The sequence below is a fragment of the Chiroxiphia lanceolata genome, chromosome 18 (genome assembly GCF_009829145.1).
Source record: "Chiroxiphia lanceolata isolate bChiLan1 chromosome 18, bChiLan1.pri, whole genome shotgun sequence".
Taxonomy (NCBI): Eukaryota; Metazoa; Chordata; class Aves; order Passeriformes; family Pipridae; genus Chiroxiphia; species Chiroxiphia lanceolata.
The window spans coordinates 8,659,699-8,675,631 of record NC_045654.1 but is presented as its reverse complement, the minus strand read 5'-3'; the positions used below and the strand labels follow the sequence as shown (position 1 = coordinate 8,675,631).

The 15,933-nt window shown below is 43.9% G+C and overlaps 1 protein-coding gene across 15 annotated transcripts in view; it reads right to left on the bottom strand.

Moving 5' to 3' along the window:
- The window catches only part of CLIP1 (CAP-Gly domain containing linker protein 1), a 61,815-nt gene extending 46,924 nt beyond the window's left edge, over positions 1 to 14,891 (bottom strand). For 12 of the 15 annotated variants that reach the window (XM_032705467.1, XM_032705471.1, XM_032705478.1 and 9 more), the window contains exons 1-3: positions 14,707 to 14,891; positions 2,744 to 2,940; positions 1,726 to 2,297 (exon numbers count right to left, since the gene is read on the bottom strand). In XM_032705467.1, coding sequence (XP_032561358.1) covers positions 1,726 to 2,297; positions 2,744 to 2,837 — 666 coding nt within the window. In that variant the 5' untranslated portion in view covers positions 2,838 to 2,940; positions 14,707 to 14,891. Of the gene's footprint in view, positions 1 to 1,725; positions 2,298 to 2,743; positions 2,941 to 14,144; positions 14,314 to 14,353; positions 14,376 to 14,706 lie in introns of those variants that run through there. The other 3 variants (XM_032705470.1, XM_032705468.1, XM_032705469.1) reach the window with 3 other exon arrangements.
- Between the last annotated feature and the right edge of the window lie 1,042 nt (positions 14,892 to 15,933).

Sequence of the window (15,933 nt, the reverse complement as noted above, 5' to 3'; positions counted from 1 at the left end):
TGGCACAGAAATTACAGATGTGCATCACCAACATGCTGTTGCCTCAAAACCTCAAACTACCATTTGATGACTCAAGAGGAATACTTAAGGCAAACAGAGGTAGCAGAGAGGATGAAATACTAAGTTTAACCTGTCCTACTTAACAAACAGAATTTGGGACCTTATTATTATCAAACTGTGGCACTTAGGATGTACTTTTTCTGTAATTTGCACTAATTAGATACAGGAAAGTTGGAGCGATGCCTTCACAGGCACCAGAAAACTGTCCCACCCAAGGAGGACACCCCAGAGAAGCCAAGGAACAAAGAAACTTGAGAAAGTTTCACAAAGGTCCTTGAGGAAAAGGCCAAGAAGTGGTTAAACCCTGATTCTGTCTGGAGGACACCAGGGCTGGAGTCTCTGCCAGAAATAGCCAGGGATAAAGGGTAAATCTTTGTTTCCATTGGCACTCCAAGAAAACACATCTCAGCCCAAATCCAGCTGTCAGCCAACCTCTGCCCTCACTTCACCTTTGTCTCCTTCTTCAACTTGGCCCTGTGTTTTAAGCTTTCTCTAAATAGAAAGAGGAGTCAAATTCTTCCTTTAAAAATACAAAAAAATTTAAATATCAATCCACCTTTACTGCTGAGTCATTGTCTGGTGGGGCAATGCAGGACAAACAATAAAATCCACGAGAGATTTTTCTACACAATGTCCTCACAATAACCCCAAAATGTTTTCTATGCCAGGACACCTGTACCTGCCCTTGCTTTTACCTAATGGAGATTTTAAAATTATATTGTAAATAACAAGAGATTGTATCAAAATAACAGTGAGACAATTCTTCAGCTTAATATACATGGCAGGAAATCAAACCTCAGATCTGTTACAGTGATCAGAGATCTGCTGAGCACACAAGGGCCATTCCAGTTACATTTGCAGCTACATACATAGTCTTTAAATTAAGAATAAAACACAAAACAACACACCACCAGCTTTCCACTGCCTTTTCAAGCAAAGGCTACTGTTCCAAGGCAGGGTTTCCCACTTTTCTTGGTGTCTATCAAATCAATCATCACAAATGCCCCATGCTCTATTGCATCGATCCAAATTACAGGCTTACACCATCATTCCAGGCTAATTATTTAAATAAAAATGTTTAACAAAGCTTAGCTCCCTTTTAAAAAGGTGAAATGATACATCAGCAGAAGCATTCAGGGTTCTGAATTTGGGAAGGGCAGCCAAGTAACGTGGCACATCACCAGGAGACATGGAATTCCTGGGTGAGCAGTGGCATTATGTGACTGATCAGTGGCATTATGTGACTGCTCCTGTTGCTGCCCATCACCACTGAGGAACAATCAATTATTGACCTGTTTGCTTTCTAAAGACACAACCCTGGACAGGGCAAAAGAGCTGCATGGAAGCCTCACATGCTTGGTTTATTATTTAGCATGCTTTTCTTGAAGATATGGAGAGATAAGCTACAAATATGTTGTTAAATACTCAAAAACACAACAGATTAAAAACTGACGAATTAATCATTTTCTCTTCGTATTGCAAAGACCTTCCTCCAGCAGGCAAAGAGCTTGTTCACAGCAGACACTACAGAAAAGAAAACTCAAGCATAAATTTCCACCACCTTGACCAGGAAACAGCAGGGAAGTTTTGAATATCAGCCAAAATGATAACGAACAATGCAAAGCAGAGCCAGAGGCTGCAGGGGAATCTGCAGGGGAATCTTACCAGAACTCGATCTCCAATTTTGAGCTCCCTTTCTCCTTTCTTGAGCGATCCGGCCTCGGAGAGGTTTGATATGGATTCACTGGCAGTCTTGGAAAGATTGCTCATCTGAGCAGGAGTTGCATGTTCCTTAGCAGCAAGCGGGGAGGTTTTCTGTGGAATTCCTGTCGGGGGAAGCGCAGCAGCAGCCGAAGACACGGCGCTGGCAGCTGATGTGGACGTGGGGGAGGTGGCTCTGGAAGGGTGGGAGGTCTGGGTACCGTTGGCTTCATCTTCTGCCAAAACCTTCCTTGTCAGCTTGGATGGTCTGGTAAATATTCCCCTCAAGGGCTCACACTGGAAATAGCGAACTCCAGCCACGGAGCCGTCGTTCTTCCCGATGGGCTCGTCCAGGACAATCCCTGCCCACTGCCCTGGAGCGAACTGGGTTTCTCCGAGGAACTGGATGAAGCCGGGTTTGTTCCCGTTGACCCAAACACGCTCCCCGACCCTGAAATCGTCCACAAACTCCTCGTGTGCATCTGCAGGGGCTGGGCCTGGGGGCTTCTCACTGGGAACTGCCTTTTCTGCTGCAGCTGGAACCAGGAGAAACAACAGGAATCAAACACCCTGATATTCCAAAGAGCATCGTTACTCAGTGTCAACGCATTTGGAAAAGCAGGAAGAGCACAAATCCAAATTTTCTTATGAAAACTCTGGAATGCAGTAATTCAAAATCTAAGGACAGAGACACTGCATGCATTTAATGAAGGTTTTGGTAAAAATCTTGTGGAAATCACAAGTCTTACCTCAAAAACTATCCAAGTATTTTTAACCATGACAAGGTTTCCTCAGGGACAACTTGATCACAGTCAATTAGTAAATTCAGAGTTTTTTGCAAATTGTACATTTAATTTTTCAGACCATAAATACAAGCAAAAACCCCTTGGTGTAATGAGTAAAAATAGTGTATTCTCACAGCATTCAAGCTAATTTTTGTTAGAAGATAAGGGGAAAATTCAGATAGTTGACTGTTCCTTACCAGCTGCCACAGGTGTAGGTGTTTTCAGCAATGTTCCCCCGTGCTTGATGGTCTTCGAAGGAGCCTTAAGTCCACTTGGTTTTAACATACTCATCTTTTTATCAATCCCAGTGTTTCTCCCCCTTGTCTGTAGCAACTATCTTTTCCCAAACATGGGTAAAATATATTCTTCAAGCTTTTTCAACTCTGGAATAAACCTGTATATAAAAAAGTAGACATGACATAAAAATCAGTATTTGAACTCCTGCAGAAGGAATTTCCATATACACAAAGTCTGAAATGCATTATAAAAGCTGCTTTACAGTAACAACCAAAGCATTTTAAATGTATCTTTTGAAGGCCATTTCCTATTAAAACACACCAAGTCTGAACTGAAAGCATCAAAATAACTCACTTTGCTGAGTGGTGCTGTTTTCATCGCGAGATTCAAACTAAAAGTAGTTTATATTTCATCTTGAGATTTAAAGTAAAACTGCTTTTCCTTTTTAAGAAGGAAAAACAAAGCCCTTAACAGCATAACTAACATTACACATAGATTTAATCACTCCACACACTGACTTTAAAGTCCTATTTTTTCAAGTGTTGCAATATCCCAGCAAAACCAACTTGAGAGTGGAGAACTGCAAGGGAAATCAAAGGAATCAGGAATTGCAGGATAAAAAGAGTAAGGTTTTTATGTGAGATTGGAACTGAAAAGCTAAAATTGATCAAGAGCTGGATGATGACAAGTGGAAAGCAAACAGCAGCTCAGCTGTGTGAGCTCAGATCACAAGATCCTCTGGCTCCCAGTCCCCAGCTCTGAGGAGGAGGGACTCTTCCCAACATTGCTGGGACAGAGCCCTGCTCCAACTTGGAAGCCAGCGAAAAGCTTTTCAGGGAACTATGTGTTGCCACAGAAGCATCTTCCCTCTGATCACAGAAGCTTCAGAAAGCCTTTTTCACCTAAAGCAAAAAATCTGTATTTTTCTCCTCGCTATGAATTCAAAGCCGAACTTCAAGGCGACAGCTCTGCCCCATCTTCAAAAGAATAAATGTTCTGCATGAGCAGCTTGGCTGTTTGCTGAGTTTTCTCTAAGACACTGCCAGAACAGCAGTGCCACTGAAACAGCACCTCAACAAAGACCTGCAGGGGAAAAAGGAACACAGTTTGCTCAACTGTTTGTTCAGAACACGACAAACAAGAACTACAAAGCAGGGCTCGGTCCTGCCCTTTACTCAGCGTTTTGGCACCTGTCAGAGCACAAAGCTGGGCAGCTGCACAATTCCCAAACCATCATTCCCAGTGCCCAGAGGTGCAGGCTGGGAGCACAGAATGGTTAAAGGGAAAATGAACCTGACTGAAGGAGGAGCAGGAAGACTCGGGGGATAAACCAAGCCTGTCTTTACTGCCAGTCTGAGCTGTCCCCTCGTGTATTATTAACAGTGCTTGTAAAAATCAATTCACCGTGGAAAGGAAGTGTCAGGCACACTCTGCTTTGGGAACCTCAGCACCAAAGAGAACATTCCTTATGCTGTTTCAACACCTGACACACCAAATTCAAGGCATTTTTGTAAGGCTGCAATAATATTTTAACTTTGCATGTACTGCCTACAATTCCAGTTCTGCTCCATGAAAATGATGGTCTGAAAGCATCATATTTCCTTACGTTTTGTTTTAGAAATCTTCTAAAATTGTATTCTGTTCTTACATGCCAAGGACTTCTTTTATCTCATACATGTGCTCTCTCTCTACCTGTCCTTCCTCAGGCTGCAGGCCCTATTCCCTCCAAAGCCAGGATTTCCATGCCTCCCTTACATTCCTCAACCCATCCAAATCCATGGAACGGAAAAACCGTACACGATAAAGAAGGATTTGGCACAAATACAGACAAACAAGAAGCATCAAGGTCAGGTCTTTTTAGTTCATGGTCTTTTCTGTCAGTGCCAAACGCTAAATTGATGGAAATTTGGGCTCCCTTAAGGAAGGTTTCTCCTAAAGCCAGGAAGCTGGAACTGTCCTAGAGCATTCTGACATTCTTTTCCACACTCTAACTCTTTTTTTGCCCCAAAAGAGCATTCCAGCATCACACAGGTAATAACCATCTACACTGAGCAAGGACAGGTATATCACAAGAAAGCACACACTGAACTACCACCCAAAATTACATTTTTCCAGTTTCAGGCAATTATTTATTAGTATTTCTTAACAAGCCTCTGCTCAACAGAAAGTTAGAAGGTTCTAACACTGCATTTCTTGGCTCAGGGAACTCATTCATGTTTTAATCTTGCCCTCCCCAGTCATGGGTTATATATTTGCTGTGTCATTTGCTCTTCTCAACACACAGGCCTTCAACTAGGCCAGAAGTAACACAATCCCTGTGCCCTGGTTTCAGAGTTGCTGAAATCGTAGCTTAATTCCAACAAAATAAAAGCTAAAATTATAGGCAACACATTTTGGTAAATGACTCCCTTATTTCCATAGTTAAAAAGCAACTCTGGGTCTCAGGGAAGGACCTTCACAGCAGCATTGCCTCATGGAGCTTATCAAACACTGAAAGCACAGAAATTTGCATCAAGTGATTTTAAGAATTACACACTCCAGCATTTCCTAACAGGCCCCAGATGTCAATGATCTCATTTTAGTTCAAACAGAGCAGCTCCCTACTTGTCCCCATTCCTTTCCTTTCCCTCCTTGAATCTGTCTCAGCTCTCCTGAAAAAGGATCTTTATAACCAACAGGTAAAGTATGAACTGTAAATGGTTCAAAATATCATCTCAGGAACCTAAGGAAAGGTCCAGAAAGACTCTGATAATATATTCCACTAAAGCTCTACCAATTAGTAACTGAGCATAAAAAGATTTTAAACACAGGCTTTACAGTTGTGTCCTTATTGGAAATACAGGATTTCACACAACATGAAAATGTTACATTCTCAAATTAATTGCGATTTTTTTTGTGTGTGTTGACTATTAAAAATTACCCAATGCAGACAAGAATCCTTGCATTGGCCCCTTAGCTGATTAATAATATTCTTTTCTACCTTTTACAGACCTCTAAGTGCACAGATCAAAGCAATCCATAAGCAACAGGTTGAGAACCATTGGTGTAAGTAAATAAATCCTACTAATGTGATAACAGACATGAATTCTGTTGGCAAGTTGATATTAAAAATAAATAAACAAAATGTAACCACACAAGCTTGGGTTATAAAAGCAGAGTATTTCCCAACTGCTACAAAAGGAATTCCTATAATAAAAAGAAAGCAGTTGTCCAACCTTTCTTTCAAGACTATTTTCAACAACTAGCACTCCAAAACCAACTAAAATATAATTAAATAAGAAAATAGGGAGAAAAGTTAAAGTCTAATCTACTTAGCACTACAGTCATGACAAGAAAATAAGAGTAGCAATAGAATCACAATAGTTTAGACTGGAAAAGATGTCTAAAATCATTAAGTCCAGCTGTTCTTTGAGCTTAGTTAAACCTGATGAGCTCGTGGCCACAACTCTCTCCCTCCTCACCACAGGTAGTGCCAGAATTAAAAGTAAAATATTTGAAACAGTGATGACAATTTAAGGAAGGAACATTTTCCAACATCCCTGCTCACAACTCCCAGGGAACAGATGCAGTGTTTCCATGGAGAGAAGCAAGTTGTCCATTCCTTTGGTGCAGAAACAAAGAGGATATTCCAGAACAGAGCAGCACAATGTTTGAATGGAGTCAGGACAGTGTTTAATCCCTGTTTGCTGGGGGCAGACACACCAGCCTGACTCTGGGCAGGGTTCTCTGGGGCTGGAACACCACCCATGGTTTGTTTGGATAATAAACTAAGCCAATTATTTTAACCCATCATCACCCACTACGGGTCATGCACAATTTCTTCAAAACATTTCACATGAAAAGATTAATATTTAACTTTGTTAACACCATTAACAAGCTAAATACTGTTGGAAAATGCCTGGCAATGCCAATGCATTTCTAAGCATCATTTGTTAGTTGTGCTGAGATCAGAGGTGCTTTGCAAAATACATATAAACATTCAGACTAACAGATAAAGAGTAAATATTCTAAAAGGGGTTTGTAGAATAGGTAACTGCTGAAAAATCTCACAGGGATCTAGAACCCATCAGCAATCCCTGTGGCATCAACAGTAGGTATCTAAAAATCAAATTCTGACCATCCCATCAAGACAAGGTGACATGACCAAAATAGAAAATCCCTTCTGTAGAAAAGCTAAATGGAAAATATATTCCAAAGGCCACCACAATACAGTAACTTCACTTTCCTGGGAGAATGACAAGCTCCCCACAAGAAGCACCATGTTTGAAACAGTCTGAGCAGCATTTCTTAAATATCTGTTTCATACTCTTGTTCATGCCACTGGGGCCAAGCTTGCACAGCTCATGAATTATTCCTCAAGTGTTTTGAGTTTAGAGAAAGTAACTTGGAATTTTGAACCTGGAAAGTTTTTTCCTCTGGTCCATGAGTTACTCCAAGAGCTCTGACCCTTCACAAACACAACTCCTAAAATTATTGCAATCTTAAAACTAAGGCACGTAAACATCTTCTGCCTGATTCAGATCTAATTCCTACTACAGCTCCCCCAAGTCATATTTGCAGTCTCCTGGGCTGATATTACACTGCTGTAAAAAGTCAGTATGCATATTTACAAAACCACTTCATGCCTTCAGTTGAATTTATTCATACACAATTTAAAAATACAACCATAATTCTGCTTTGAACAAAATCAATGCCTTCTCATTGCACTGCTGGTTGTTTGCTGCCCCTTTAGGAATATTCCTCTGTGTGCAAGAATGTGTCAGATCACAGAGCCCAGTTTCTGGAAGGTTCAGATGGGAATGAGAAGAATTCAAGCTCAGCAGGTCCCCAAAGTGATCAGACTGGGCCATTCCCACCAGAATCCCTACAGGAACAATTCTGGATGAGGTGGCACAGCAGAGAGATAAACTGCAGAAAGCAAAAGCCTCACACACTCTCCCTAAACAGCATTTCCTATTGCCACCACCTTGTTTTGTTTCCAAGGGGAATACAAGGATAGTCCTTCCCTACTTCATATTCCACAGTCAGATTCCTCATGTTTGGAAAACTGCAATGTCAGCACAGAGTGAGAGAAAAGCTGAATCCTGGAACAAAAATCTTCCTGATCCTGATTCCTCCTTTGCCGCCTCCTGGGTCTGTTGGAGGTTATTTTTTCCTGGGCAACCAAAAAGGCTGAATCACCATTTTGCAAGTGTTGGGTTACATTTACGATGAAATATTGCCCACAATATCCACTGTAAGTGTCTCAGCTGCAGAGTCACTTCTGTACAATTACAAGTTGCTAAACCAGAAGGCTGGATCTGGAAGCCTCCCCTGCCTTAACTTTACAGAGCTCCTCTGGAATGATGAGCACACCTGGTATTCCAGGCCACTCACTACTGAAATACAACTATTTTGGAGCAATGAATTCCCATCGAGGTCCCTTTGCACTGATCCACTGAAATGGTGAGTGAACTTCCCTCTGACCCTCAGCAAATCCCACATGTTTTGTCAGCCCTGTGCATTTATTGAGTGAGCAGCAAGGCCAGACTCCAACACCCCAGAAAGCACCGCAGGCATTTGTTACCAAAGCAAGGCACAAACTGCAAATTATTGTGGTGCTGATGGAACATCTCTGCCCTGGTCACTGCTAAACCAACCCGAATATGGCTCCAGAATTTAACTGCTCTGTTCAGTGATGACACTGTGGCATTGGAGGCATCTTCAGGCACCATTCAAGTTGAAACAAAGAGACTTTGAGAAAGAATCTATATATAAACCAGAAAATAAACTGAATTAAGAATTGAAAGATTTCAATAGAGTAAGGGTTGACATCTGATTACTCATTCAACACAGCAATTAGAGAAAGGGAACATTTAAAAACACAGTTTTATTTTGTTTTCCAGAAACCATTGATTTTTATGTCAATTAATCAAGTAACGTGATGACCTGAATATAGTTTTCAGATACATCATTACTATGAGAAAAGACATTATTTAATTCAATGTTTATTGTGCCAAATGCCATCAAATCATATTTATTTGGGTTAAAAGATGCTCTGCTCACTGCCAGCATCAAAACATGTGGGCTGGTATGTGCCCATCAAACCAGTATTTTGTACTCACTTTTAAAGGTAGAAAAAAAATTTGCATTTAAAACTCAGCTGATCAGGCAGGAAAAAAAAAAAAAGAGTAATCCAAACCTTTCAGACCTGTTGTTTGCAGATACTGCTATAGGAAATAAAAATTTAGTAAGAAAATAAGCAAGAATGTCTCCTAATTTACACAGGATCCTTATCACATTCTGCTTCAGCTCATTCCAGCCCAATCCAATATAACCATCACAGGAACTGCAGAGAGGTAAACCTTCAAAAAGGCACACACTCATCCTACATGAACCTTAAAGCCTCAGGTTTTATACTGTGTTTTTAACATTAATATGAATTTCAGAGGGGACAGATTCTTGAAGAAGTGTTTCTCTGGTTAGTTTATTAAATTAACAAAGTGAAAGCAATTCTTGCTCTCCTGAAGTGCCCTCACAGTTGCTACCAGGATAACTCCAGGAAATTACTGCTGCATGCAAGTTCTGGTAGGTCTTTAACTCAAAGCACAGTTTGCTTTTGCTGCCACAAAAACACAAAGCCAGAGGCTGCAGCCATTTGGGCCCTTTGCCCAGGGCTGTGACACAGCTCTTCTGACAGTGCCACTGAGGTGATGAGCACAACCTGCAACAGAGAGGGGCTGACAAATCTCACCAATTGAAACGTATCTGTAGGATCACAGGTCCTGGAAAACCCTTCACCTCTGGTTTTGAGGGCATTGCTTTAGGTAAACATTCCCTGGTCTGAAGCAGCCAGTGAAACAAAGGCACGCAGGGATGTCCCCGCCGGTCCCAAGGCTGTGACACAAACACTGTTCCTTATCACCAGCCCACCATCAACCAACAGCACGGGCTGAGGACACCCACAAAGAGCTCTGGGGCTTCTGTGCCTTCTGAGAGTGAATCCTGCTCCCTTAAGAACTCCGAGGATGCTCCTCCTGCCTTGTGCACTGAGAGGGACTGGAAGAGCGCTTGGGAATCAATCCAAACACCCCAAACACTGTCCCTCATTAAGGACATGGGAGCCCACAGCTCAACCGGCAACTTTAGATTTGTTTCTTAACTGAGATCAACAGCAGATATTGTATTTATCTACCATGGAGATGGCTTGAACTGTTTTCCATATTAGTTCAAAGATCCATATTATACTCAGGACCAAAGACTTTTAAAGTATCTTTTAAACATCAGACTTAGGGAAGTCAGGCCTGCCCACAAATCTGTATTTCTAATCGATTTTGAAACTGCTGGGATAATTTCAACTAAATAAAATAAAAGGCAGGAGATCTTTAAAAAAATACATAATATTCCTGCAAGTTTTACAGAAGTAAGTGAACTAGGAGGAGAGAGACTTGTGTTCAAATAGTCTTGAGTTTCTCCCAAACTTTAGACCAGACCAACTAATTTCTGAAGCAACTTGGAAAACCAGAGTATTGCCGTTAATACATTTAGCAGTAGCAGGTTTTATCACTTTGTTTGGAGATAATACAAAATTTAAATATAATATAGTCAGGAAGGCAACCATTATTGAGACCCAAATCCACTGAAAATTAGAGGGTTTTAGGGACATTGCTAAGTTGGTAAATAAGACACATGGCTCTTTTTCTACCTTGGGAACTGCAGGATATTTGCTGCAAATTGTATAAACAGGATCCTCCCAGCACATGCCTGGGAAAGGGGGAAGGAGGGGCAAATTCCTATAAGTAAGAAACTGCACTAAGAAGCAGCTGAATCAGATCAAAGATAGTAAGAGGCTTAGGAGCTGAAAGCATCAGTCAGATATTACAGCAATGCTGTGAGGAAGGTAATTCATCAAACCTTCTGCTCTGCCTGTGCATTTTAATTCTGCATCAAGGACATTTTAAGTCACCTCACCTTATCATTCTAGAACCTGCTCTGCTCATTCACATTCCTAAATGCCTCCAGATCCTCAGTAAAAAAATAAACCATTGGAACATGAAGACTGCTGAATACAAAGCAAAAAAAACCCTATTTTGGGCTGGCAATTTGCAGGTAATTTTTTCTCAGTCTATTGCTATTTCAAACACAGCCTGTTCAGTTGCTTTAAAATGATTCCTGCCATCTTTAATTAATCAGGAAGAGCTGATGGCTGTTAATATGATGCAAACTCTAACACTTCAAGTTGCCACTGAACACATGGATTATAAAAACATTGCTGCTATGGTCTATTAAAAGATCAGAAAGCACATGATCCTCCTCAGCACATCATTCCCTACAGAATGAGTCAAGGATTGAGGAGTAGAGAAAGTTTGCAACTGAGAAAGTAAATAATTGCCACCTCTTTTATAAGCCCATTATCATCACTTACTATTTTTCCTTCATTTTTCCAAGGGAATTCTTTCCCAAAACCCCTCCATTTTCATAATAACAAGAGTAATTTGTTTGACTGTTCACACTGACTTCTGATGGTGACAAAACACTTCGACTATCTCAGTAAGTGCATTAATAAAATGATCACTTTACAATCTCAGTCACAATAAAATGATGATTTTGGAATAGTAGAGCATCAAGTTTAAGTTTCTAAAGTTCAAATGAAACTCTGAGAAGGAAAATACCATCTCCTGTCAGCCTCAAACCCCAAAGCATTCAAAGACACAAAGGCTTCTCCTTAATACAATTACAACTGAAGCAGCTGAAACAAAGATGCTGCTTTTTATAGTAAGGATTTCATTTTGATAGACTTGGGTGAAACTGTAACTGTTTCACACTCGGGGAAAACATCAAGTCAGCAGTCCCTTTTTAGCTCCCCATGTTCTGAGCCTTTTAAATTAGCACCATGACTGTTGTGAGGCTGGCACAGAACAAAGTACAAGCCCAAATTCAGAACTTAGATAAATATTGCTGTGATTGCGTGGATGCTGCTGCCAAGGAGAGCAGCAGAATGACAATGTCAAATAAGCTAATTCTATAAAATACTGAGTTCCTCTCTTTGCCTTGCAATTTCCTCTCATAATAAGTTAAAAATATAGACAGTAAGATTTTAAAGATCAGGGGAATTAATAGCTTTCAATGGTGTTTCTTCTGGAATCAGTAGAGTCTTATGAATTAAAAGAATGTATTCTATTCACCCAAGAGTCTTCTGTCTGAGTTTGTACAAACAATTGATGAGACACTCCAGGTGGAAAAACTCTGGTGGGTGTTAAAGTAGAAATTTGTACAGCCTGTTCTGAGATCCATCTTCTGAATCCTTTGCAGCCTTTCGGAGGCCTGGAGCCAGATCCCAGATCTGGGGGTATTTGGAAAGGTCAGGCACACGAGAGCAACATCACTGCAAAAATAAAAGTGTGGAGGACACACACCTGGACAAGCACTGACATGGCAGGAGGTGTTTGAATCATCAGGGAGCTGCTGCCAGAGTTCTGCTGGTCCAGAATGAAATGGTTGCTCCTGCAGAAACTGGAGCTGAGATTACAGCTAATGCAGTATATAATTGCCTTTCATTAAATAACAAAGCACCAGCCAGCTGAGGCATTTCCAAACATGCTGCTCCAATAAGGATTCCGGCGAGTTACTTTTCATACGTGCCAGCAGAGCCAGTAGTCCCCAGGGAATGCCAAAGGATTCAACAAGAGCTGCATTCATTCATGGTCGTCATGTTCAAACATTAGAAAACTTGCATTCAACATACAGAGCTAACATTTGACCCCAGTGTTTTAGAAAAGCAGTTCTGAAAAATCACATTGGCAAGGCAGATCACTCTGCTTCTTTTTAAGGAGGATCTGTTTTGAAATGGTCTCAGTCCCTCCCAAGAAAAATTTTAACAGGGCTAAAAGGATAAAGGGAGGAACACTAAAGGAGTTATACAATCTGTCCAAGCTGAGTAAATAAAGGCAAGTATTTACCCAGGAATATTCACACATTTAGAAGATGGTAAAGAGCTACAACTGTAACTCAGGAAATCTCCAGGAGCTCTAGGAAATCATAGCAATCAGCATAGGGAGCTCTCCTCCTTCCTACAGTAAAATCACATGAGGAAAGAGGCTGTTATTCCCTACAGGATACATCTGGGATGAGGATACAAGACAGCTGCTTTTCTGCCCTCACTAGAAAGCAAAGATCTTCTCTTTAAGAGAAACCATAAAAATTACATAAAACTATTTCTTCCGCCAAATAAAATCTCCCTCTTGATCCCTAAAGATACGGACATTTGAGGTCACATTTCCAAGCTTTTCTGCTCCAGCCAACCCGTCCCTCTCCCTCCAATACACACAAAGCTTTAGTGCACTTCAGCACAGACAGAAAACATTCCAGCACGTTTGGGCTGGAAGAGAACCCTGAAATCTCACCATTTTACACCAAGAACTAACAATCCTCAGCATGTAAATGAAGAGGTTTTGTACCTGAGCAGTTGCACATTCCTCAGACTAGGCTATGCTGCTGTTGGGTGGAGGGGAGGTATTTGCTTTGCTGTCCCTCTACATGTTGCAGCAGGTGCACACAGACACACACGTCACAAAAACCTCTCTCTGTCGTTGCTGGTTTCAGAACTACACCCATATTTCTGCTCTTTCTTTGCAAAGCAGCCACCAGAAAGGCATTTCCTCTTTTGCACCTCTTTCCTTTCTTCTTCCTACTTGTCAACACAGGTATCACATGTTTGAAAATCCTTCTGCTCAAAGATCTCAACGCAACCTGTGAACTTCCATAAAACCCTGCCCATGCAGCACACAGGGTAAGTGAAGGGGTGGGGAGGGGTAAGTCTTCATTTCACAATCATATTTTCAAGGATATACAATCCCAGACTAAATTTTCCTCCCTTTGGAAGGCATTCTTGTGGTGTTGGCTTCTGTTTGTTTATATTTTTTAAAATTATTTAAACCGCAAGATCAGAACAAAGATGTCAGGATGAAAGGGAAAACTCGCTGCTGATTTTCATGCAGCAGGAGCCACATTACCATGTGAGTAACAGCAGCAATTACCTTGTGCCCCATTGCTATGGCACAGAAAAGGGAGCACTGCATGGCCTGAGGAAGCAGCTCGAGTGTTATAGCGGGAAGCAGGAGGGGCCTGGAGCAGCGCCTGTTCCCGGGAATCCCGCAGCTCTAACGCTGGGTAGAACACGGCAGCGAACTCTGCTGAGCCACCTGGGGGGATACAAGGGCAGCTCACCTGGAAATCAGGAGCTCTGGGAACAACACAAGGATGGGGAGCGGGCAGAGAACAAAACCAAAAAAAACCCAACAAGGTAAATTATAAGGCAAATCGTTCATCAGTGAAATATCAGGATATAAGGCAGGATGCTGGGAATTGCAGGTCAGCATTTACCGAGGAACAGAAGGAACATTCACACCTCTCCTCCCCAGAATCACCCGCTCACACCACCAAGAACCAGACACAGCGCCGCAGTTTCCAAGGGCGAGCCCCGAGCAGGGCGCGCAGCCCCTCGTGTCTCACCTGCCCCTCACAGCCCCCCAGGGCCGGCGGGGGGCGAGGCCGGGGAGGCTCCAGCCCCGCCGGGGACGCCGCTCCCGCACCTTGCCGGGGCCCCGTCCCGCCGGGGGCTGATGGGGGTGAGGCGGGCGAGTCCCGGCGCTGGGCTCGGACCCGGCGGGGCGGCCCGGGCAGCACAGCACGTGTGGCGGCCGCTCAACAGCCGTCGGCCCGCCCGGCCCGGCCCCTCAGAGCCCCCCGGGGTCCCTCAGCGCCGAGCCGCGTCCCCTCCGACCCGCCCCGCGCCCGCCCGCCGTGGCGCCCGGACGGGAAGCGCGGAGGCCCCAGGGCGGGAGGCGGCGGCGGCTCCCCCCACCCTCACACCGCCCTCACACCGCCACCGCCGCCCCGCGCGGTCCCACCGGCGGCCTCCCCCGGCCCCGCGCCGCCGCCTCACCCCGCCAGCGCCGGGCACCGCTTCCTCCACCGCCTCCTTCTCCTCCTGCCCCGGCTCCTGCTCCTTCCCCGGCTCCCCCTCTGCAGCGGCGCCGCCCCGGCTCGCAGGAGGCGGAGCGGGGCGGGCACAACGTCTGCGCCCGCCGGGGCGGGGACTGCAGCAGCAGCGGCAGCACCGGCGGCGCGGCCGCGATCCCCCCGCGGCCCCTCCGCTGCCTTTGTCCGCCCCCCGCTTTGTTCGCCCCGGGGGAAGGAGCGGCTCTGCCCGGCCCTGGCTCTGAGCGGGGGAAGGCTCGGCGGTCCCGGACCCCCCGCCCGGGGAGCGCTGCGGCACCGCCGGGCTGGGTGGGAGGGGGAGAGAGGGTGGGCACAGACAGGGAGGTGTGAAGCGCAGAGCTCTGGTGGGTGAATAACTTCGCTGTCTGCTGCTTCTCTCCATTTTCCTTTTGTCCTTTTGACGCCCAGGAATTTCCCATCCAGAGATCTGTCGTCCCTTCTCTTCCTTTCGTGTTTTCATTGTGTTTGTGAAGCAACACATTGGAACCTGGCGTTATCCCGCTGCTGAAGTTTAAACAGCTGGAGCAGCAGCTCCAACGCCATCAGCACCCATTTAATGCCGGTTTTCAAGGCTGAATCAAACAGCTCCGCTCCAAACAGGAGCTGGTTTTCACCTCCTCCAAACAGGAGAGCCCAGCCAGGGCTGGCCCGTCCCTGCCGAATTCACCACAAAGCAAACCCCAGTTTGCAGCCTCAGAGCTCGCTGGGTTTCTGCATGATGCCATTCGAACAAAAGGGTGATGAGAAAGCAGTTCCATTACCGGGGACTGATTGCAATTTGTGTCTCATTTTGGCTTCGCTCTCTGGCACTGACCCAGCATAGTAAAGCACAGAATGGTGTGACACAGTCCTCCAAATAATGGGTTTCAACTACATCAGCATTTAGCAATGTTTGTTAGAATTTCACTTCCTAAATGTTAAATAGAATCTCTTGCCGTGGCCAGTAGATGGTGAAACAGATACTGGAATCCATGTACAGCCACCCCTCTTTCTCCCTGCAAAATTTGATAAAAGTTTTGCTGAATAAGGACTTCAGGATTTAAATATTGGGTTGTCTCTAGAAGTGCAGAGCCAGCAAAGAATTGCATTTTTAAAAATGACCAACCAGCCACTGGCTATGGAAATAACCCCTAACACAAAAACTGCAATTAGAACTGGACAGTCAGACTAA